The 24,429-nt window shown below is 40.4% G+C and overlaps 1 protein-coding gene across 2 annotated transcripts in view; it reads right to left on the bottom strand.

Moving 5' to 3' along the window:
- LOC124619630 overlaps positions 1–24,429 on the bottom strand; it is a 180,105-nt gene that overhangs the window by 5,825 nt on the left and 149,851 nt on the right. For both annotated transcript variants that reach the window (XM_047146145.1, XM_047146153.1), the window contains exon 2: positions 3,559–5,542. In XM_047146145.1, the coding sequence (XP_047002101.1) occupies positions 3,559–5,542 (1,984 nt within the window). The remainder of the gene's footprint in view (positions 1–3,558; positions 5,543–24,429) is intronic.

The following is a 24,429-nucleotide window of genomic DNA, read 5'->3' as shown; positions in this document are numbered from 1 at the left end:
AGAGTTCCTAGAACATGAAGTTTCCAGTGGATATGTTACAATGACTTCTAGCAGATGCTTCATGAAAAAACACTACTGAGAATATTTAGAGAACCAGCATTTGTGGCTGACTACAAAATGATTTTACTGCCGCCAACTGTAATATTGTCAAATAAGCTTTCACAAAACCCAAAGAAATTGTGGTGGTATGTAAGGACTGTTAGTGGCACCAAAGATAGCGTCCAGGCCCTAGTGAATGAGACAGGAACTGAAATTGTGGTTAGCAAAGCAAAAGCTGACATGCGTAGCTCCATTTTGAAATATTCCTTTACAAGGGGAAACCCAGGAGAATTGCTCCAATTTAATCCTCATACTCTGAAAATATGAATGAAATAAGTATTAGTGGCAGTTATTTTGAGAAGCAGCTGAAATCCTTAAAACTGAAAAGAGCTTCGGGGCCAGATAGATTCCCTGTCAGATTGTATACTGACTGTGTGACTGAGTTAACCCCTTTTTTAACTATAGTCTGTAGTAGACCCTTGAACAAAAAACCATGCCCAGTTCTTGGAAAAAAGCATAGTTCATGCCCGTCTACAAAAAGGGTAGTAGAAGTGTCCACAAAACTAGCGTCCAAGAACAGAATTACCTCCTCAATGCCAACCAGCATGGATTCGGAAAACAATGAACATGTGAAACCCAACTTACACTTTTCTCACATGACATACTGAAAGCTTTGGATCAAGGCAGTCAGGTACATGCATTCTTTTTTTGATTTCTGAAAAGCATTTGACTCACTACCACACCTACACTTATTGTCAAAAGTATGATCGTATGGGGTACCAAGTGAAATTCGTGACTGAACTGAGGACATTTTTGGTAAGGAGTATGTAGCATGTTATCTTGGATGGAGAGTCATTGACAGGTTTACTCTAGGGAAGTGTATTGGGACCTTTGCTGTTCCTGTTGTATGTTAATGACCTTATGGGCAATATTAATATAACCTCAGATGCTTTGCAGATAATGCAGTTATCTATAAAGTTAATCTGAAAGAAGCCACATAAACATTCAGTCAAAATGGCCCTGAGCACTATGGGACTTAACATCTGAGGTCATCATTCCCTTGACTTAGAACTACTTAAACCTAAGTAACCTAAGGACATCACACACATCCATGCCCGATGCAGGATTCAACTGCGACCATAGCAGCAGCGTGGTTCTGGACTGGAGCGCCTAGAACTGCTCGGCCAAAACGGCCGACAATATTCAGTCAGATCTGATGATTTCAAAGTGGTGTGAAGATGGGTAACTTGCTTTAAATGTTCAGAAATTAAAACTGTGCACTTCACACAACAAAAAAAGCATAGTATTTTATGACTATAATATCAATGAGTCACTGTTGGGATCAGCCAACTCATACAAATACCTGGACGTAACACTTTGTAGGGATATGAAATGGAGTGTTTGCATAGGCTCAGTGGGTAAAGCAGGTGGTAGACTTCAGATTATTGGTAGAATAGTGGGGAAGTGCAATCAGTCTACAAAGGAAATTGCTTACAACTGACTGGTTCTAGAATATTGCTCAAGTGTGTGAGGCCTGTAACGCGTAGGACTAACAGGGGATATTGAAGCTATACAGAGAAGGGCAGCATAAATGGTTGCAGATTTGTTTCATTCATGGCAGAGTGTCAGATACTGAAGGAAAAGAACTGGAAGACCCTTGAAGATAGATGTAAACTATCGTGAGAAAGTCTGTTAACAAAGTTTCAGGAATGGGTTTTAAATGACGACTCAAGGAATATACAACAACCCCTATATATCTTTCACATAGGGATTGTTGAGATAAGATTAGAATAATTACTGCATGCACGGAGGCATTCAAACAACTATTCTTCCCATACGCCATACGTGAATGGAATGGATAGAAACCCTAATAACAGGTACAATGAGATACACTCCCTACCATGCGCTTCACAGTGATTTGCAGAGTATAGATGTTGACGTAGATGTAAGACAAATTAGGGCTTGTATGGTGGCATATAGACAACTGTTTCTCGCTTGCACCATTTGTGAGTGAAACAGGAAGGGGAATGAGTCACAGTGGTATATGATGCACTGTAGGGTGGCTTGCAGAGTGTGTATTTAGATGTAGATGAACTAGCTTTAACCAAGGAGTTCAAAGCACTTGTCTGGCATTCATGAAGAGCATGTTCCAAATCCCTATCTGACCAGTTGACATGTAGGTTTCTCGCGGGATCTCCGTACCACTTTTGGTAAATGCTGGGATGGTTTCTTTGAAAAGAACAGGTCCTGTTTACTACCCTGACTGTATCAAGATCCTGATACATTATACCATATTCTTACTTCCTTTTTAGTTAAATCACAGCTGGAGCTCAGCACAGATCCTGCTATTTTCAGTACTTGTTGATATGGATTCTGCAGGTGTATCTGCAATAACAATTTCTTTGTGGACAAAAATTAAAGGATAGTAGCAATATCGCAATTTTCACCTATTTGGATTACATGCATATGATGGCTGTAATTGTTATTATTTTAAGTCACTATTGATACCCAGTTGAGGTGGAATTCTACGATGTTGATTGGAATGCACTCTGTCCTGGAGAGGGTAGATGCAGTGTTGATATCTGCAATGGATAAATACGGCAATATTCCCTTTTTGCAGCTTCTTTGCACAATTGCAAGTACCTCCTATTTCTGTATGTCTCAATCATTCCTGTTATGCCTGTTTTAACAGCTGCCACTTACACAATTACCAAAAACATTATGAAGGCTACTCTACAACAGTTCATTGTTTGGAACATTCACTCCATATTTTGAGTCCTGTTTGTGTTGCAGACACAACATAACTAATGTATGGTATAAAACCAGTTAATCTTTCAACCTTTCTCTTAAACAGTTCCAACACATATTACACTGAGTTGTAAATGTAGGTGTAGATGTAGAGAAGTGTAGCGTGTTAAGATGATTTAATATTGTGGTGAATTAACATGGTAAACAAACTACATTACAAACATTTGACGGTGTGAAATATATAACAGCGGCTTGTAATGACTTCATTAGACTACCTAATGTTGCAGAAATGATCCACAAAAACTGTAAAATTGAATTTAACAAGAAATTGTTGAATTAAAATGTGTTCACAATCAGCCTCTGGATTCATAGTCAGTAGAATTTAAAGTATGAGGTCTGACTTCGAGCATCAGTACACTGTAAAAGTTAAAAATATTTACAAATTTTCAGTATCCTTAGGTGTGATAGCATTCTTATCCTCATAGTATAAATTGTTAAATGTCATAAGCTTGGAGTGTGCTGCTTGTCAAATTACTAAGAAAGGTTTAAAACTTAGCAAATTATCTTCAGTAACATCTAAGTATTGATTTGCAGAAATACATTCACAAATACAAAAAAACTGGAAGCATTTACCATTGCTGTAACTAAATCATTGGAAGTTAATAGTGCAGTTTTGCAATGACCTTTGAGTATACATTTCCTGTCTGTGAGAACATATTATATGCTGATTAAGTGAGATGTAGTGATAGCAGTGTAAACAATTATACTCACTCAAGCATTCTTCTCCATATCAGCAGTCCAGCATACCCTAGCACAGCAAATGCGATGAATACCCCAACAAGTATGGCTGCAGATTCTGTGGGGCGTAAAAATGTAACTGTTTGTTCATTTACTGTAGCATGTGTGTGTGCAGTGTGTAGCTGTGACAATGCAGCAGCTGCCTCATACTGTACAACCTCGTTCTCGTGTACTGAATCTGACTTTGACTCTGCCTGCCCAGGTGCAGCTGGAGAAATTTTAGTATTTGGTTCACTGCTTGACTGAGCTATTTCTAGTTCACTGCCTTGATTATGCTCAGTTTCTTCATAGTTCACACCTCCACTTGATGCATCTTCATCTTTTACGGTGTTAAGCTTTACTGATACGTTGTTGGAATTAGAATGACTTTCTGTAGTTGTGTCTACGAGGTATGGCACTGCTACCGTAGATATTTCAGAAGAATTGTCCACATTTGCATGATATTGTTCTGTTGTTTGGCTGGAGTTGTTTTTTGTATCCTCTGTGGTAGAACTGTCCTCTGTTCCTGTCTCAGCATCTGTAGAACTGATGTTTAGTACTTCTGTTGATGTGTTACAGCTTTCTGTCTCATTCTGTAATGCTTGATCTTCTGATTCGGTACAAATAAAAGTGGTGAAATTTCCTTCATACTGTATCACACAACGTAGTGCATCTGATGTTTCTTTAATTTCTTCAAACAGTGGGCACATTGTTGTGATGTTGAAGGCTTCATTTGGAATCTGGCAAGTCATTGTAAGATTATCTGATGAACAGTTTGGCTGAGTCATGTTACTCTTGTCATTTAACAGCTGCTTAGGAATGTAACATATTGTTTCATTAGTGTTATTTCCAGTGGTATTTTCACTGGAATTTTCCAGTTGACCTCGTAGCCATTCTTTTGGAATACTACAAACTTTCTGTGTACTGTTGTTGTTAGCATTTGTGCAATTTAATTTTGCTGCATTGTCCACTTCTGCCAGCCATTCATGTGGCGTCCAACACTGTAATTTTGTGGTATTACTATTTTTTGTACAGTTTATACCAGTGTAAATAGGACAGTCTGTTGAATTGCCATCTTTTGTAGTTGCACAGTTTTCTGTTGGGGTATCAGTAGTTATTAAATTGTTTGGAAATAGGCAATTCCTTAAAGTATCATTTTCATGCTCAGTGCAAGACAAAATGGAAAATACATTATATTTCAGCCATCCTTTGGGGACTAAACACTCTATCCCATTGTCATCTGAGGATTCACAGTCCATCATATGGGTCATATTTTTCTGGACAATTTCCTTGGAAATTATACATGTTTCTGTTCCAGTTGTTGTATTTCCATTGTTTGTGCAGTTGAGTTTTGTTATAATAGTTTGGTCTTTTAGCCATTGCTTTGGAATATGGCACACTGTGATTCTCAGATTTCCCTCTATCCTATCAGAGCAATTGAATGTTGGATTGAGAAGTTTCTCTAATAGTGGACAAAGAGGGAAATTTACATCATCTGAAAAGTTTATGTCCACATCTGTTAGACTGATGGTAAAACTTGAGACATTTGTTTCATTTGTTTTATTGACTGATGGCAGAGGGCATTGAAGCTTTGTTTCTGTGTTGATCACTAAAGCACTGCAGTCTATCAGAGGCACACCCCTTGGATTCTTTAACCAGTCGTCCGAGAATCTGTAATCCTTAATTATTTCTTGAAAGCCTTTTAGCCAGTCTATTGGTACTTTACATGTCTCTTCCATTGGTGAGGTCGTCGTATTTCCACTTTCTTCATGTGTTTTTCCACCAAGGTCAACTACATGGGGACTTTCAACAAGTTCAGTTGCATTAACAAAATCTCCTGGTTGTCTGTTACTGGTATTCAACATGTCTGCAGCCTCCAAAGCTACACTGTCAGGAACAGCCCAATGCCCTTCGCCATTATCAAATTCTTCCTCACTGTGATACTGTCGCTGGACCTCACATAGTGACGAGTGGATGCCTGTGGAAGAAAACAAAAAATTGTATTTTAGTGTGTGTATCAGACAAAGCAACATTAGTTATCAGAAGAAAATTACATGACTCCTTTTTTATGAATTCTAACTACAATTAAATTTTATAACAACAATGGAAATACCTGGATGGAATAATGTGTAAAACAAAGGATAGGTGGCCAATGACCTATAGCCGAGTGATATCTGGCACAGAAATACAAAACAGAAAATAGTATTCACACTAGCTTTCAGGCTCTTGGGTGTCTGTGTGGCTGTGGTGTGTGCACTTTTGATAGAAAAAGAGCAAGAGCCCAAAAGTTAGTGAGAATATGGTTTTCTGTTACATGTTTCTATGTGCAAAAAAGTCAGCGGTAAGAGAGTGGTTGCTTTTCCTTTATTTTGTATACTATTAAATTCTGTTACTCTGGTCACTAAGTTAAAGACATCTGTATATGTTTATTACATTATTCATAACATAACCTTTTGTATAAAGTCCTTTGAGAAGTAACTCTACTTTCTCATAAAAAGCTATTTATTAATAATCCCCTGTAATCAAAATACACACATTTTACCACACATTTTCGTCTGCTTCTCCACATCAGTGAGAACATTAAATCAGCTCTCCTGTCTCAAAACCAGTATAATGTTCCCTCCTCTTGCAGTGTGGATTTCTCTCCGCTTTACCAGGTCGCAACAATATGGGGGAAGTCTTCATCATTTTTTAAGTGTCTACCAGCAAGGTATTTTTCATTTTTGGAGATATATATGAGTGTCTTTTTAGCTATTTGATCTACATTTTCTTTCATTGTGCCTGTGATAATAGAGGATCACCACAGTCTCCCAGTGTCCAGAACATTTGTTCACCTGGTGCCATTTCTGGACATTGGCTCTATCTACAAGATTATTGGCATACTTTCGTACACACCACCTGTGTTAACAGCTCTGAAGAAGGATTTGCATGATAGCCACCCACAATCTCAGGATTGTTTATGTGCCTGTTGATGACTAGGTATTTTATTTAGTCTCCGAATTGTAATGGTACTCCTTAAATTACTTATATTCCACAAACGATTTTTCATTAGTACACCTTCAAACTTGTGACAGACTAAACCCCCTTAACATAACTATAGTTTGTTAAGTCACTATGTGACTGAGAAAATTGCCCTGCACAATGAGGCAGCCACTGCCATTAAATAACAAGTGATTTACACAGTAGCCTTTAGGAAGAATACACATTAAGACTGTTAACGTGCACTTGTGCTGTGGTGTAATGCAACACTATCCTTTTCATAATACTGTCATAAACGGAAGAGTCACACATGTGGGCCTGATATTAAGGAACAAAGAGAACCAGTAAAAAACACTTTAGATTGGGAAACATTATACACATGATGTAGGCAGTTACGATTGTCTTAGACTGGCATGTGTGTTCCAATGGTTACAAAAACACTGGAACCAGAGGGATAAAGCAACCTAAATGCAGAGGTTTCTGCAGACCGCTTTTAAAAAGTCTGAAAGCATTAGCTCTTGTTTATATATGTATGAAATCTTTACAAAATGGAGCACCTTAAATGAAGAAAATACCTTCGTAAAACCAAGTCATTGTCCTTGTACTGGGAGAGTTAAAGCCTGTTTAATGTGAGAATTGATGTTAATCAGAATTTACAGCCAACTATTCGAATAAATTATAGAAACAGAGGCTAATAAGATACAGTTTTACTTACATCTAAATCTACATTCATACTCTGTAATCAAACAATGGAAACTTGGGTAGGAATATCAACAATGTAGGAAAAGACAAATTGCTGCTTACCGTAAAGAAGACACATCAAGTTGTAGACAGGCATAATTAAAAGACACTCACATATAGCTTTCGGCCAGAGCCTTTGTCATGTGTGAGGTGTGCTTGCTTTTGTGTGTGTGTGTGTGTGTGTGTGTGTGTGTGTGTGTTTTAGTGATGTGGGCTGGGGCACAAAGCTAGATGTGAACATCTTTTACTTGTGCCTGTCTGCAACTACTGTGATGTGTTTCACAATGATACTTTCCATTGTACCATGTATCAGGATTTCTTTCAGCTCCATTCACATATAGAATACATCTAAATCTACATTCATATTCTGTGAAATACTGTGAAGTGTTTCACAAAAGTTGGTTCCCATAGTACCACATATTAGGATTTCTACAATGTAAGACACAATGGACTGCTACTTACCATAAAGAAGACATGTTAAGTTGCAGACAGGTACAATTGAAAGAAACTTACTCAAAGCCTTTGGCCACAGCCTTCATCTGCACAAGGAAAAAAACACACACCATTCATACATGCAAGCAAGCACACCTCACACACACATGATCGCCAACTTCGGCAGCTCAGGCCAGAATGCAGTGGCCAAAAGCTTTGTGTAAGTGTCTTTTAATTGAGCCTGTCTGCAACTTAACGCGTTTTCTTTACAGTAAGTAGCAATCTGTCTTTTCCTGGGTTGTTGATATTCCTACATGGAGTTTCCATTGTTTGATATTAGGATTTCTTTCAGTTCTATTCACATATGGAGGGTAAGAAGAATGAATGTTTTAAATGCACATGCACACACTGTAATTAGCCAAATCTTGTCCACATGGTCTCCATGGGAGTGATACCCATGGTGCCGTGGTGTATTCATCTGAGTTTTTTTATCCATAACTGATGCAGTTGAAATCCAAGACTGTGCTTTCACAGGGTGTAGAATAAAAACCGCAACCAGTCACAACAGAAGGTGATTTTATTTAACACACAAGCAGTTCTGAGCTTGTGCCACCTTCAGTTGGCTTACATTCAGGTACATGTTTCCAAACTCATTGTTGGAGATCACTGTTTAAATAAAAAACAAATAATGTGATGATGACTAGACACAAATGAAACACCTGAAAATGGCTAAGTGATATGTGTTGCAAATTTTTTTTGTAAGTCCTATAATATTTTGCAAACTTCTCACTGAGTCACCTCCAAATGTTTCATTTCTGTCTATTTAATCAGAATGACATTACTTGTTTTTAATTTAAACAGTGATCTCCAGTACTGACTATGGAGACATGTATGACTGTAAACCACCTGAAGACCTGTCATGTGTTAAATAAAATCACCTTCTATTGTTACTGGTAGAGTTATTATTCTACAACCTATTTCTGTGATGATCTCTTTGTGAGTCAAACCAACCTGTGACCACCCATTCTCCTCTTCTTTGTATACTTCCAATATTTCCCATTAGTCCTATCTGGTATGGGGCTCATACACTTGAACAGTATTCTAAGATGGCTAGCACAAGTATTTTGTAGGCAATCTCCTTTCCAAATATCCTACCAATGAACCAATGTTTGACACCTAAGTTACCTACATTTGAGCCCATGTGGCCACTGCATTCCCCATTAATTGATAAAAACAAATATCCACATCAGTTAACTGATTCCAGTAGTGACTCACAAGTATTATGATCACGAGATAGTACGATTTTGCGACTTTTTTTAAAGTACACCATTAAAATTCGTTCAACATTTAAAGCAAGTTGACAACCTTTGGACAACTTTGACTGGGTATTTGCGCAACTTTTTTCTGGTAGTACATAGTAGATATCTGTGTTGTCAATCAATCTGCCAAATTATTAATATACACCATTAATATCAAGCGTCACAACATTTTATTATTCTTTATTCATCGAAAATCTCTACAGGCTGTGGGATGTCGTTTGCCCCCCCCCCCCCCCCAAACACACACACACACACACACACACACACAAGCGTTACATATACCATAAAAATATATTGCAATGGTGCAAGAAATGAATTATAATAGCTCTTGCTTTAGGAGCAGTAGCAATACCTTTGCTTCAAGTCTGTCGTACTTCACATGGTATAAAAATTCTGCGACTGAGTAGAATCAGTGATCTAATAAAACTGCCCTTTGGAATTTATGAAACAGTGAAAACGAGGAAATACCGTTTATCTTGTGTGGCAAGTAACTGTGCATTTGTGTAGCACTTCTTGTAGTGGAAGTTTTGAAGGCCGGTGTCGTTACTGAATGCACATGGCGTTTGTCTTCCTGCGCACACCCGAAGTCACTCAGTACTTCTACAGCTGCCGTTTACTTTCTATCCAAGATTACATACATTTTGCTTCCTACCTATCAAGAAATCCTCAATTCAATCACAACTTTCTTTAATAAACTTTGTTACGTAAGAAATAATATCACCATCATTTATGAAACCGTATCAAATATTTCTTCCGTACCAGTAAGTAAGAGAAAACTTTAAAAATGCGGAATACTGAAAGAAAGATGGGCAACGCAGACTAAGAACAGGACGGCAACAGAAGCTAGTAAACTTCCAGGCAAACGAAAATTTACTAGGCTGTAATAAACATCTACAGGATTCAAGAACATTCTGGTCGCCATTTCCTATGGGCTAATCATTAACTTAGTTAATTTCTGAACTGCCTCAAAAACAGGTACCGATAGCCAAAATTAACAACAAATGAAAGGGAGACTGTTCATGTCGTTAGAGCCCTACTGTACGGAAGTGGGCTATCAGCCTTTGCAACGACGTTTCTGCTGCAAAGACGCTTTGAGGATTCATTGATCGAGGTACATGCATAAATCATTAATGTGTGTACCAGTATCCCAAGGGAACTGCCAGTTTGGTTTCGTTCGTGTGCTTCATAAACTCGAATACTCCCATCGTCTGTCAAAACTTGGGTCTACCTTTATTAACACTATATCTATTTGAATTGTGGATTGTTGTTGCCGTTCAACATTGAAGACTATTACATCTGCAGGTGTATTCCTGTGTTAACAGTGTCCCGTACGTCTTTTCCGTTAACTGAACCAAGAGCGTTGTTGTGGGTGCGTGCCGTCTGAGGCTATTGGAATGAAGCTAATATTTCAGGGATCGATATTCCCGGGCGACAAAAACGCCACAATAAGGACACGCGGAGAAAATCGATATAGTCACCAAGGCGAAAGCAAAACACAACGACAGCTTGGTACCAGGCTACGCACACCTATACAATTGTGTACCGTACAAAAAAACGATCATCTACATCTCTACAGCGCAATGGTTAAGTAGACCAACTGGAAGCAGAAGCAAGGTGAAACGGCCTCTGTGACCCTATTTTCTGATCTTAACCGGCAAACAGAAGACATAGGTCTGCACAGTGTACACCTGGGAAGCAGTGCGTTTGATAGTGTTCAACCTGCACTGAATGAATCCAAATATGACTTAAGCTCTTTGCAACATGAAGAGAAAGTGTTCGTATGTATTGAAAAGTAAAGCTGGATAGTTGGGGTTCTAAGATAAAATATGGAACATTTGGAAGGACGAAAAAGCCACGAGTCTACAGTAAGAAGATAGGGAAATGACTCTTAATGTAAATCAAGAGAAACGGCTTTTGCTAAATACGGGAGAAATGTAAATATTCTTCTGTGGCGAATAACAGGCCGTACAGAGGGTGTCAGAAAAGTATCAGTCGGAAACTCCACAAATAATAAGACGGTATACTGAAGACCGGTAAAAACTAATACAGTATCAAGAAGCTATGCGATATGAAAATAGCACGATACGATTTTTCGTTTGGAACTTGAAATTGTGGGGACGTAGAACCACTGGCTCTACCCCCAAAATAATATCGCTGCCCTACTGCAGCAAGAACAGTAACATTGCCAGATCAGTTCTCTGTAGTACGCGCTCTATGATACATTGGTATGTATAAGCTGCGAGAATAAAAGTATTCATAGTAAGTGACGGGAGTGCGAGTGATTATTTATCGTCTTAATTACCACGCCCGCTCCCCAGTACCTACAAAACAAAAATCGATTTACAATCAAATATAGCCAACTTGAAATATAGATATTTGTGTTATGAGCCCAAATCATTTTTACTTCACTTCTACACTACTGTGAAGAGAAGGTTGGAGTTTAGAAGCTGTCGAAAAAGATGTGCCTGGCGAGCTCACGTCCTTGTTTTCGTCACGTGAAAGTGAACTGTGCAGCACAGCACATCTGTAATGCCTGCATACGTTTCAGTCCTTTTTTCCCCCCATATGTTCGCGAATGGTTTGTAGCACACGGAAGTAGATGTAGAGGACCACTGTGCTCAGTTAACCTGTTTGCAGGGGAAAGAATACAGGCTCGAAGACGAGTGGTTCGAAACATTTCAGTATATGCTATTTATACGAGGGATATTCAGTGAGTACTGCAACGGCAGAACCGAGTAACGACTCCGTAAGAATGATTGTTCAGCGTTCCCTTCAGGTTTCGCCGCCTCGATCTTGTTCGGTCAGTTTCGTTCTTTTTCGTGTGGATCGGAATCTTTTTAACAGTCTCAGTACGTTTCGTACGTTTACTTTTTGATATCCATACTCTCTGTTGATTTCATGACTACTTACGTTGCATTTAAACTCTAGAAGAGAATACGTGCTTCTCTTCTGAGCGTCTGTATTCTATTTGCACGACATGTTATAGACGATAGCTTGCTTATACGTGAAGTACCCCAAGTTTTAGAAAGCACTACCGGTATTTTGTAAAATTTTGAAAGATCCATGTTACGTCACACGTGAGCAACGATTGAACAGAATGTTCAGCCCTGGTGTCCATCACGAACCGATGAATGTTCGCTGTGCACGAAACACAATATTTCCGCCTGAGAGGATTTATTCTAGGTAGGTTGAAGCTAAACAGCAGCTCCTGCGACATTACAGAACATGTAGGACCAAGCGTCTAGCGAAGATTTTCCGCTTAGCCACTTAACGAGAAAGACGATCATTAATTACTTCAGTTAAGCCTGTTGCTAATCAGCTACAACACTGCACCACTGTAACTTCCTGCTTATTTTTCACATCTGGCAATCGTAAAGCAGTTATACAGTCACCTTGGAAGTAATCGCCCGCATGGGGCAGCAACAGCGGCACACCAGCAGTGCACTGAGGTATATTGCCATAACGACCGACACGTACTTAACTAGGCACAGCTGTTTTAACACTACGCACCTGCTTTCATGATTTCCTTCCGACAGTGGTCTCTGAAGACGAGGACGTAATCTGAATCTCTAGGTTATCGTTGTTCTTACTTAAATTATATACCTGCATCTTCATCTACATCCATATTCTGCAATCATACTTTAAGGCCATGGGCAACTACCTATCCCATAAATATTAAACTAGACCTGTAAGTATGTAAATACCTATAGACAGGGTGAACTAGAATCCCACCGATCAACTTTCAAAGGTTTCAGTATGAGCCATAACAAGGAAACATGTATAGCAAACATGGTCTCTAAAATGCATATAGACATTTGTTCATCTTCCTTCCCTACTGTGAAACACATTTCTTCTGCTGAAAGCTCTTTGCTTTCCGTACTTTTAAGGACCAAAACAGAGCAAAAATGTCCAGCAAACAAGAGCTCTTAAGTGCTTACCTTAAGAGCTATGAGCAGTTGTTCATGTTCGCTTCTGTGAAACATTGTCTTCAGTTGAAGAAATGCTCATAGATTTTAAGATAGCGTGCGCATTCTAGAGCCCATATTTACCAAACATTTTTTCCTTGTTTTGGTCCTACGATCTCATCCGAAAGCTTGGAAAGCAAAGAGGGTCCAGTACTGAAGTTGAACAATTGCTCACAGCTCTTACGGTATCGTAAGCATTTTAGAGCCTATGTTTACCAGACGTGCATGGAGGTGTCCTTGCCGGACCGATCGACACGTACTTAACTCCACAACATCAAAAACCCAGAATCTATGTTAAATGGAAAAACAGATTTCGCAAGCCACAGTTATTTCAGTAATTTTAAAGACTTATTCTAAATCTATTTCCTGCATATGTCATTTGTTTTATAATTATGTCTTTAGCACTATGTGTAAATTAATCTTTGACCACACCACGTACAAAAACATCTGTGAAGTGTTTACAAATATGTGTGTGCAAATGTGCCTCTTGAATGAAGTGACATGCACAAAAACGATGGAGGAAAGAATGTTTGCTGGCGCTAAAACTTTAAAAGCGCTTTTCTTGGATTATATGGCAAGTTTACACTGTTCATCTTTTCCACTATTTCGCACATATTTTCCGCGATTGACTTAAGAAATTCCCAACTTAACATCAAACCTTTTCGTGAAAGAAATGTGCATTTCACCTCATTCAAGAGAAAAAATTACAAATGATGATGGACCCACAGGGTCCGAATTGCATCGTGTACTTAATAAAACACGAAAAGCTGTGACTGAAGGTGTTTTTTGATTCATACCTCCAGTTCTTTTCTTGTTTTGGTCCCCACTATCAACTCTGAAAGTTTGTCAGTGGAGTTCTGGTTCACCCTGTGTATGAATTAAGCTTATTTTGTTATACTTAAAATGTGTTACCTTGGCATGACCAGGATCCTTGCAAGAGTGGTCACAGATGAATAAAACTACTACTACTACTACCACCAAGTAGACGAGTTATTGGAAGGGGCGTAAACGACATTACAAAACATGTAGGACCAAGTACGTTGAACTGTGGTGTCCATTCTATCGAACATGTCCGACAGAACAGAGACCATATATATATATATATATATATATATATATATATATATATATATATATATATATATATATATATAAAGGCGAATGCTTCGAGCAGTGGGGCTAATGGGAGGGGCGCTTCCTGTGCGTGGGAAGCTGAGAATGTGGGTAGGATGGGTAGCGTGTCCAGATGGCCGAGGCGGGGCTTAAGGCAACCGTTCGATAGAAGCAGAGCATTTGGATTCGAGTTCCACTTCAGCACAAATTTTCAACCTTTACCATTGGTTTATTTCAAAGACCGCAGGTGGTTGGAGTCCTGTTTCTCGTATTATAGATAAATATGACACAACACTATAATGTACGGAGAATACTGGAGGAGGCTTTTGTCGTCGTGTAAGCCAAATGATGGTGATGATGATGGTGATTAGTATCTTCTACAGTAGTAACAGGAGGAGACGCTGACTTTTTCTCCGAAGTTCTCGCAGAAAGAAATAAAAGCGACTACTGGAAAACATGCATGCTTGCATGTGAAACACGGCGTAGAAACGACAACAGTCTTGACGTGCCGTGTGAGAAAAACACGACAGCAGTCTTGTTTTCCCGTCTGCTGCCCTGACGTAACGCAAGCAGGAAGACTTCATTGTCCTGCCGGTCTTAGAAGACTCGGGTCTTTAGCGAATATCTCATATTGAGCTCAGAGATTTTTATTTTTACTAGCTTCTCATCTCGACTCCAAAGACTCGTTGCGGATGTGGTGACACAGGATGTTTCACCTACTAATCGAGTGGAAGGCCGCTGTGCTTGTCATTGCACTACTAATGACAGCGGTCCCAATCAAGAAGCCACTTTTGCTTATGAAACTGTCGGAAAGGTTCATTCATGTGCTAGTTTTGGTTTGGCAGTTATCATAGTACATATATTTCGTGCAGTGTTGATGAATTAAGTCAGGTGATGCTGGGACCATTTGATCTGGAAAGGAGACGCTAAAAGTAACAGACAAGTGCAGCTTTTTGGGCACAAAAATAAGTGATAACGCCACCGTCGGATTGTTACAGAAGCCGCAGGGTTCGAGTGTAGCCTGGAATTGTTATGCTGAAGGATAGGGTGCTCCTCGTGACGTGTGAACGAACTCTTCGATTTCGAAGCTCGATTTCAGAAGGCTGTTCCTCACACACCGACGTAACTGCGTTGCACAAACTCATGTTACACGCTGCAATTTGGAGTCCTCTAGAGACAGAAGGCTGTAAATATGTGGACAGGAAAAATGAAGATGTAGAATATTAATAACGTTTGTTATTTAAAAAGCTTTAAGATTTTTTACATAAAAAAATTGGAGGCATTAATTTTCAGCGTGTTGTCTTAAAATGCAGACTGGCAATAGCAGGAGAAGCTTTTCTGAAAACGAGATATTCTTAAAATAAAATGTAAATTAAAATGTTAGACCACATTTTCTGAACTTGTATACCTAGAAAGAAGCCTTATAGGGAAGTGAAATGTGCACAATAAATGATACAGACTACACAAAATAATATATAAGCATTTGAATTGTGGTGTTACAGAAGACGAGTGAAGATTAGATGGGCTGATTAGATAGCTAATAAAAAGGCAGTGAATTGAACTGAGAATAAAACAGCTTTGTGGCACAATTTCATTAAAAAAAGGTATAGGTTGATAAGACATACCTTGAGGCATCAAGGAATAGATAAACTCAGCAACGAAGGCAAGACGTCATCTTTCATACGGGGATTAGGTATCGCCTTGTTCCGTTCAGACAGCTTATGGCCATCGATTCCGCAGTCGACCTCTCTCCCCCCTTCCTTTCGGACTGTAGTTCAGGATTTTCTGGTTAATCTTTCATCTCTAATTTTTTTTATTAAATCTCTACTTGTGCAGGCCTTCGGTCTCCTCTACTGTTTCATATTTGCTGCTTGTATTGTGCTGTCATTTTTATTTGTTCAACTCTCAGTTCCGTACAGTAGTGGTGTTATCTCCACATTTAATTTTTTGTATTTTTCAGCGTTTTGTACTTGAGTGCTGTGTTTGTTGTCACACACATTGCTTGAACTTTATTTAACTTTTAATCTGTATCATTATCACAATCATAATTCATGTCTCTGCACAAATATTCAAAATGTAAGACCTCTTCAGTTATTTCGTCGTTAATTACTAAACTTTGCGAATACGAATTATTTACAGAAGAATGGGAAAACTGGTAGAAGCCGACCTTGGGGAAGATCAGTTTGGATTCCGGAGAAATGTAGGAACACGTGAGGCAATACTGACCCTACGACTTCTCTTACAAGATAGGTTAAGGAAATGCATACCTGCGTTTATAGTATTTGTAGACTTAGAGAAAGCTTTTGACAATATTGACTGGAATATTCTCTTTGAAATGGTGAAGGTAGCAGAGGTAAAACACAGGAAGCGAAAGGTCATTTGCAACTTGTACAATAAGAGTGGAGGGACACGAAGGGAAAGTATTGGTTGAAGGGAGTGGGGGTTATAAGCTATCCCTGATGTTATTCAAACTGTACACTGAGCAAGTGGTAAAGGAAACCAAAGAAATATTTGGAGTAGGAGTTTAAGTCGAGAGAGAAGAAATAAAAACTTTGAGGTTTGCCGGTGACATTGTAATTCTGACAGAGACAGCAAAGGACATGGAAAAGGAGCTGAGCGGAATGGACAGCTTCTTGAAAGCAGGATCAACATCAACAGAGCAAAACAAAGATAATATAATGTAGTCGAATTAAATTAAGTGATGCTGACAATGAAAAAAAAAAGTTTTTGAAGAAGAGAAATTTGTTAACATCTAATATAGATGCGTCAGGAAGTTTTTTCTGAGAGTATTTTTCCGGAGTGTATGGAAGTGAAGCATGGACGATAAATAGTTTAGACAAGATGAGAATAGAAGCTTTTGAACCGTGGTGCTACAGAAGACTGCTGAAGATTAGATGGGTAGATCACGTAACGAATGTGGAGGTACTGAACAGAGTTGGGGAGAAAAGAAATTTATGGCACAACCTGAGTAGGAAAAGGGATAGGTTGATAGGGCACACTCTGAGACATCAAGATATCACTATTTTAGTACTGAAGGGAAGTATGTGCGGTAAAAAGCGTAGAAAGAGACCAAGAGATGAACACATTAAGCAGATTCAGAAGGATGTAGGTTGTAGTAGTTATTCGGAGATGAAGAGGCTTGCACAGGATAGAGTAGCATGGAGAGCTACATCAAACCAGTCTTCCGACTAAAGGCCACAACCACGACAGCAGAAGTCCAGCGTGCCCCTCCTAAGCGCCGTGTGGCGCACTTTCTCTGGTGTTTCGGCTGACATTTGCGGTTTTGTTCCTGGTCTGTGTAGCTGGAGTCAGCACGAGCAAATACAGATCAAGTTTTTTCATGCGACACCCAGTGTCGACGGAAGCGTTGTTTATTTCACCTCATAAACAAAATTCTTTTATGATTTAAATAAATTGCACCAGTTACTTGTTCTGATGCTTAGCACAACGCGGTTCGAGAATTTATTCTCATTTTCAAGTGCATTTAAGCATTTGTTTACGTGTAAATAAACGCACAAGTGCATGTATTTACTTGTAAACAAATACACAAATGCACTTGAAAATGCGAATAAATTCGCGAAACGCGTTGTGCTAAACATCTAAACGTAAGTAACTGGTGCAGTTTTCATTATTTCAGTCATGAATGACATAGTTGCAGACTTTCAAGAGGTGAACGAAATTAAACTTTTTTTTAAAAACTCCCGAAGGAACGTAGGGGCCGCTGCAACTAGTAATTGAATATAAGACATATGAGCCCGGAAATAATGAAAAATACCTCTGAAGTGAAAAATAAATGTTGAACATGTGACGTCACACGATGACGAACCTCAGCGTACGTGCAGCGTTTTGGCTTGTCGCCGGTAGCGGGCGTGCTAGACATCGCTGCACAAAGGAGCAAATTTCGAACACCTTTTGTAAATGTAATGTGTTGTAAACGTAGAAGCTACAAAATTACTGTCCTCGCTGTGACCAAGCAACAGCTGTTGTCATTTTATGTTTCTCTCCTTTTGTCCCTATTTGGAAACTTATACTCATTAACTTGTGATGCAATACGGTAGTTCGTGTTTTACAATAAACCAGCGAAGACCGCGAGACTGGTAAATAAAATAATACGCTGAAGCACCAAAGAAACTGGTACACGCAAGCGTATTCAAATACAGAGATATGTAAATAGCAGAATACGGCGCTGCGGTCGGTAACTCCGATATAAGACTACAAGTTTCTGGCCAGTTGTCAGATCGGTTACTGCTGCTGAATGGCAGGTTATCAAGATTTAAGTGAGTTTGAACGTGCTGTTATAGTCGGCGACGAGCGACGGGACACAGCATCTGATGCAGTGATGCAGTGACGATTTTCCCGTACGACCATTTGACGGGTGTACCGTGAATATCAGGAACCCGGTAAAACATCAAATCTCCGACATCGATGCGGCCGGAAAAAGATCCTGCAAGAACGGGACTAACGACGACTGAAGGGGATCGTTCAAGTGCAACCCTTCCGCAAACTGATGCAGATTTCAATGCTGAGCCACAAGACACTGTCAGCGTGCGAACCATTCAACGAAACATCATCTATATGGGCTTTCGGAGCAGAAGGCCCACTTGTGAACCCTTGAAGACTGCATGACACAAAGCTTTATACCTCGCCTGAGTCAGTCAACATCGACGTTAGATTGTTGATGACTGGACTCTCGTTTCAAATTGTATCTAGCGGATGGACGTGTACGGGTATGGACACAACCTCATGAATCCATGGACCCTGCATATCAGCAGGGCAGTGTTCAAACTGCTGAAGGCTCTGTAATGTTGTGGGGGGTGTTCAGTTGTAGTGATATGGGACCCCTGATACGTCTAGATACGACTCTGACAGATGACACGTACGTAAGCACCCCGTCTGATCACTTGCATCCATTCATGTCCAGTGTGTATTCCGACGGTCTTGGGCAGTTCCAGCAGGACAATGCGACACCCCAACAATGCGATACCCCACACGTCCAGAATTGTTACAGAGTGGCTCCAGGAACACTTCCGCTGGCCACCAAACTCCCCAGACATAAACATTATTGAGTATAGCTGGGATGCCTTGCAACGTGCTGTTCAGAAGAGATCTCCACCCCCTCGTAATCTTACGGATTTACGGACAGCTCTGAAGGATTCATAGCGTCAACTGCCTCCAGCATTACTTCAGACATTAGTAGAGTCCATGCCATGTCATGTTGCGGTACTTCTGCGTGCTCAGCGTGGTCCTACACAGTATTACGCAGGTGTACCAGTTTCTTTGGCTCTTCAGGGCAAATCCTACCTCAGTGTTAACATAATTGTCTAACGCAATGAGAAAAATTCTGCCTGCTAGAAGCGAGACTCGAACCCTGAGCCGTATGTGATGAAGTCGCTCACGTAGGCCCAGAGGCACACCGACATGAATACTTGTGTGAAAAAACTGATACGCTCAATCGGTGCACCTGCAGTGACGTACGTCATCTGGCAACGTCACATGTTCAACATTTAACATCCAATTTTGGGGTACTTCGCTACCTTTGCGGCTCCATGTGTCTTATATTAAATCACTGGGCTCAGTGCCATCTACTTCACGTCTGAGGTTTTTGAACGCCTCATATTTCCGTAACGAAACAAAATGTGAAAAATGCAATTGGCCAGAGATGCAGCTATGTCAGGGGCTCACTCAATGGCCAGGAATGCACAGTCGCCGGCCGCTGTGGCCGAGCGGTTCTGAGCGCTTCCGTCCAGAACCACGCTGCTGCTAGGGTCGCAGGTTCGAATCCTGCCTCGGGCATGGATGTGTGTGATGTTCTTAAGTTAGTCAGGTTTGAGTAGTTCTAAGCCTAGGGGACTGATGCGTTCAAACGTGTGTGAAATCTTATGGGACCTGAACTGCTAAGGTCATCAGTCCCTAAGCTTACACACTACTTAACCTAAATTATCCTAAGGACAAACATACACACTCATGCCCAAGTGAGGATTCGTACCTCCGCCGGGATCTGCCGCATTGTCCATGGCTGCAGCGCCTGAGACCGCTCGGCTAATCCCGCTCGTCTTGGGGACTGATGGCCTCAGATATTAAGTCCCATAGTGCTTAGAGCCTTTTGAACCATTTTTTGCACAGTCTGTAAATGTACACGAACACCACTTTCAAAACAAAGTTACGTTTTTTTTTTTTTTAAGTGGCGCATGAACGTTTTTTCGACAGAAATGAAAACTGGAGGTACTATTAGTGATGGAAGACTTGTTTTCAGTGTTCTAAAAACCTCATCCTTCTAAAATTGTGGACTTTAAAGGATGGCAACGGTGCCACAATTTCTGTCGTTACACCCAGAGCAAGGATTGTTACAGTAGGCTTCAGGACAGTGCAGGCAACCCGCATTACGGCATTACAGCATTGCGGCAGAGAACTGTGGCACCGTTCCCCATTACTTACAGCTACGTCGTCCTGCCATCACTAATTGTATCTCTAGTTTTCATTTCGGTACAAAAAACATATATCTGCCACTTTAAAAAGAAATGTAACTTTGTGTTGAAAGTGATATTTGCTTACTTGTTGAGATTGTGCATTCCGTCCATTTCGTGAGTCCCTCATTTCGGAAATATGTGAGGTGGCAAAATTGCGTGGGACACCCTGTATGTACAAGGTGGTCAGAAACAGTCTGGAAAGCTTGTAAAGGTGTTAGAGGACAGGTTGTGCTGAGGAATAATCTTTAAGAAAAAATTCGATACGTTGTGTCGTGTCCGATTTAGCATTAATGTTAGCCAATCAAGTCGTTGTGCCCGAAAATTCAAGAAAGCTGCAAGAGACACTGTCGCCGAACGAGTTGTTCGTTAAGTTCCTCAAATTGAACGAACTTAGTTTTTGCTCACCTAGCTAAAATTAATCACTTCTCGAAAAAGTCACATTTTAATTGGTAATGAGCGTTTGAACAAGTGGTAACTCACGCACTCCCAGACGTCTGTGCATTACCGCATTTTAGCTTGACTTGCGAGCGCTACGACCTGACTGGCTAACATCAATGTTAAATAAATCGGAAACGACGCAACGTATCGATTTTTTTTCTTAACAGTTAGTTCTCAGCACAACCTATCCTGCAACACCTTGAGCAGCCGTCTTCGGTTGTTTGCAGATGACGCTGTCGTTTATCGACTAATAAAGTCATCAGAAGATCAAAACAAACTGCAAAACTATTTAGAAAAAATATCTGAATCGTGCGAAAAGTGGCAGTTGACCCTAAATAACGAAAAGTGTGAGGTCATCCACATGAGGACTACAAGGAACTCGTTAAACTTCGGTTACACGATAAATCAGTCTAATCTAAAAGCCATAAATTCAACAAAATACGTAGGTATTACAATTACGAACAACTTAAATTGGAAAGAACACATAGAAAATGTTGTGGGGAAGGCTAACCAAAGGCTGCGTTTTATTGGCAGGACACTTAGAAAATGTAACAGACCTACTAAGGAGACTACCTACACTACGCTTGTCCGTCCTCTTTTAGAATACTGCTGCGCGGTGTGGGATCCTTGCCAGCTAGGACTGACGGACTACATCGAAAAAGTTCAATGAAAGGCAGCACATTTTGTATTATCGCGAAATATGGGAGAGAGTGTCACAGAAATGATACAGGATTAGGGCTGGAAATCATTAAAAGATAGGCTTTTTTCGTTGCGACAGAATCTTCTCACGAAATTCCAATCACCAACTTTCTCCTCCGAATGCGAAAATATTTTGTTGACACCGACCTACGTAGGGCGGAACGATCACCACGATAAAATAAGGGAAATCAAAGCTCTTACGGAAAGATATAGGTGTTTATTCTTTCCGCGCGCTATACGATTGGTTGGTTGTTTGTGGGAAGAGACCAAACAGCGAGGTCATCGGTCTCATCGGATTAGGGAAGGATGGGGAAGGAAGGCGGCCGTGCCCTTTCAAAGGAACCATCCCAGCATATGCCTGGAGCGATTTAGGGAAATCACGGAAAACCTAAATCAGGATGGCCGGACGCGGGATTGAACCGCGCTATACGAGATTGGAATGATAGAGGATTGTGAAGGTGGTTTGATGAACCCTCTGCCAGGCACTTAAATGTGATTTGCAGATTATCCATGTAGATGTAGATGTACAAGCTTTTCAGACTGTGTGGTCGTGTGTCTGTGGATGATGTATGTGTGTCCTCATTAGCCAATATTCATGTCTCATTTCGCGGTGATTTTCAGATAAAGTGACAACTTCCACGCAAATTATTTTGCGGAAATGCTTTATATACAGAATAAAGTATCGGTGCTACGGAAGCCTTGAGTGCAGACAAATTCTTAGCTTTCATATAGCAAAGATCTTGTTGAAGACTTTGTTGTGTACAGTTACAGCTACCAGATAACGCTGTCATTCTACATGCAAAGGTCGTAGCTCCTGTTGGAGCCATCCTGAGCTCACTACAAGGTGTCGTGTTTCACGGCGTCCTCAGGCTGACTCAGTCGCTATTGACCGGCTGAGTCACTTTTCCGCCCGCTTCGTTACCCTCTCCTGTGGTAAAGAGCTTGCGTGACTGCTACGCAAAACACGCTTCCTTGTTCTCGACCGTGCAGCTGTCCGCCTTCCACGGTCTTTCGGTTTTCCGTAGACAGTGCGTAGGTTGAAGCACCATCGCTTTCCGAATTTCTAACGTGCTTGGCCGATCCAACATAGTCACACAGAACTGATTTCAAAGAGCAAAGTTTTCAGTTCCCTTGCACTTTATAAGCTAGATACCTGCTATCTTTTCACTTCCTCCAGTTCGCCACACGCGTGAGAAACAGCTGAAACCGCTAAAACTGGACAGCTTCATGGCCTGACAGAATCCCTATCAGGTTCTATACCGAATTTAGACTTCTAATATACGTTAAATACTTCTAACTTCCCTACTTGCAAAGAGAAGCACAGACCACACCCTTCTATAAGAAAGGAATAACAAGTGGTCCAAAAAATTAGCGTCCAGTGTCTTTGACATCCATCTGTTGTAGAATCTTAAGACATGTTATTAGCTCGAACATAATGAGGTATCTCGAAAAGAATGTCCTCCTTCCATGCCGTCCAGCAAGGATTCCACAAACATAGGTCACTCGAAACGTAGCTCGCGGTTTTCTCACATGACACGCTGAAAACCTTGGATCAGTGTAGTTAGATAGATTCAGTATTTCTTGACTTCCGAAAAGAATTGGCTTCAGTAACACACCAACACTTGTTAACGAACGTACGTTGAGTAGGGATATGACTGGTAGTGGTACAAAGTGCCTCTCCTGTCATGCACCATACGGTGGCTTGCGGAGTGCGTACAGTATGTAGATGTAGACATGAGTTGAATGGTCACATATGCTCTGTCCTGGGTCACATATGCTCTTCTGTCCTGCTGGGAAAATGCAGTGAGTCTACAAAGGAGATTGTTTACTTCGCCCTCGGTCGGCCATACCTGGAACATTGCTCGTATTACATAGGACTAACAGGCGATTTTTAACGTATAAGAAGAAGGGCAGTACGAATAGCCACAAGTTTTTTTTTTCTTTTTACCGACGGAAAAGCGTCACTGAAATGTTGAAAAACCAGTACTGGCAGACGCTTCAAGGTAAACTTCCGCTATTCAGAGAATGCCTCGTTACAGTGTTTTGAGAACCTGTATTAAGTGAGGAATCTAGTAACACAGTACAACCCTTTCCTTATCGTTCCTGCAGCGACCACGAAGGCGAAGTTTAAGATTAATTGCAGCCCGCTCGCCGTATTTTTCCCGCGCTCCACGCTTGAATGGAATGAGCCTTAACTGATTTAGCGAAACTACGGAAAAACTAAATTTGGGGTGGTCGTAAGGAAATAAACCTCTTTTGCTCCTGAATACAAGTCCATTGTCGTAAACATCAGTCTATATTTGTGATAAAAAGTCACGTGGCGGTAACTTTTACTTTGTACGTGGTGCGCTTCTGTAAAATACGTAATCGTATCGTTTTCACAACAACTTCACAACAGTTGCAGTTTCTGTCAGTGTTTTTATCGATTTCTAAATTTTCTGCATCGGTTTCAGAGATAGTCCATGTTTTCGAAATTTGATATACGGAAAAATAACAACCACCAATTGTAAAACTTAATAGTCAAAAGCTCTTGACCTAGGTTTCAGGGTCATATTCAGAAGGCTTAATACATTTTCATGCTAGCTGGTCATGATGTACCGCATTAGTCATAAATAAAATTGACATTCGTAAAAACAGCCGTCTATCTATTGCAGGGCATATTACGATCAGCATCGTAAAACGTAATAATACTTCTGACCCATTTACATGGGT

The sequence above is a fragment of the Schistocerca americana genome, chromosome 1 (assembly GCF_021461395.2).
Source record: "Schistocerca americana isolate TAMUIC-IGC-003095 chromosome 1, iqSchAmer2.1, whole genome shotgun sequence".
NCBI classification, from domain to species: domain Eukaryota; kingdom Metazoa; phylum Arthropoda; class Insecta; order Orthoptera; family Acrididae; genus Schistocerca; species Schistocerca americana.
The sequence above is the reverse complement of the archived record's forward strand: the minus strand, read 5'-3'. Positions and strand labels throughout refer to the sequence as shown.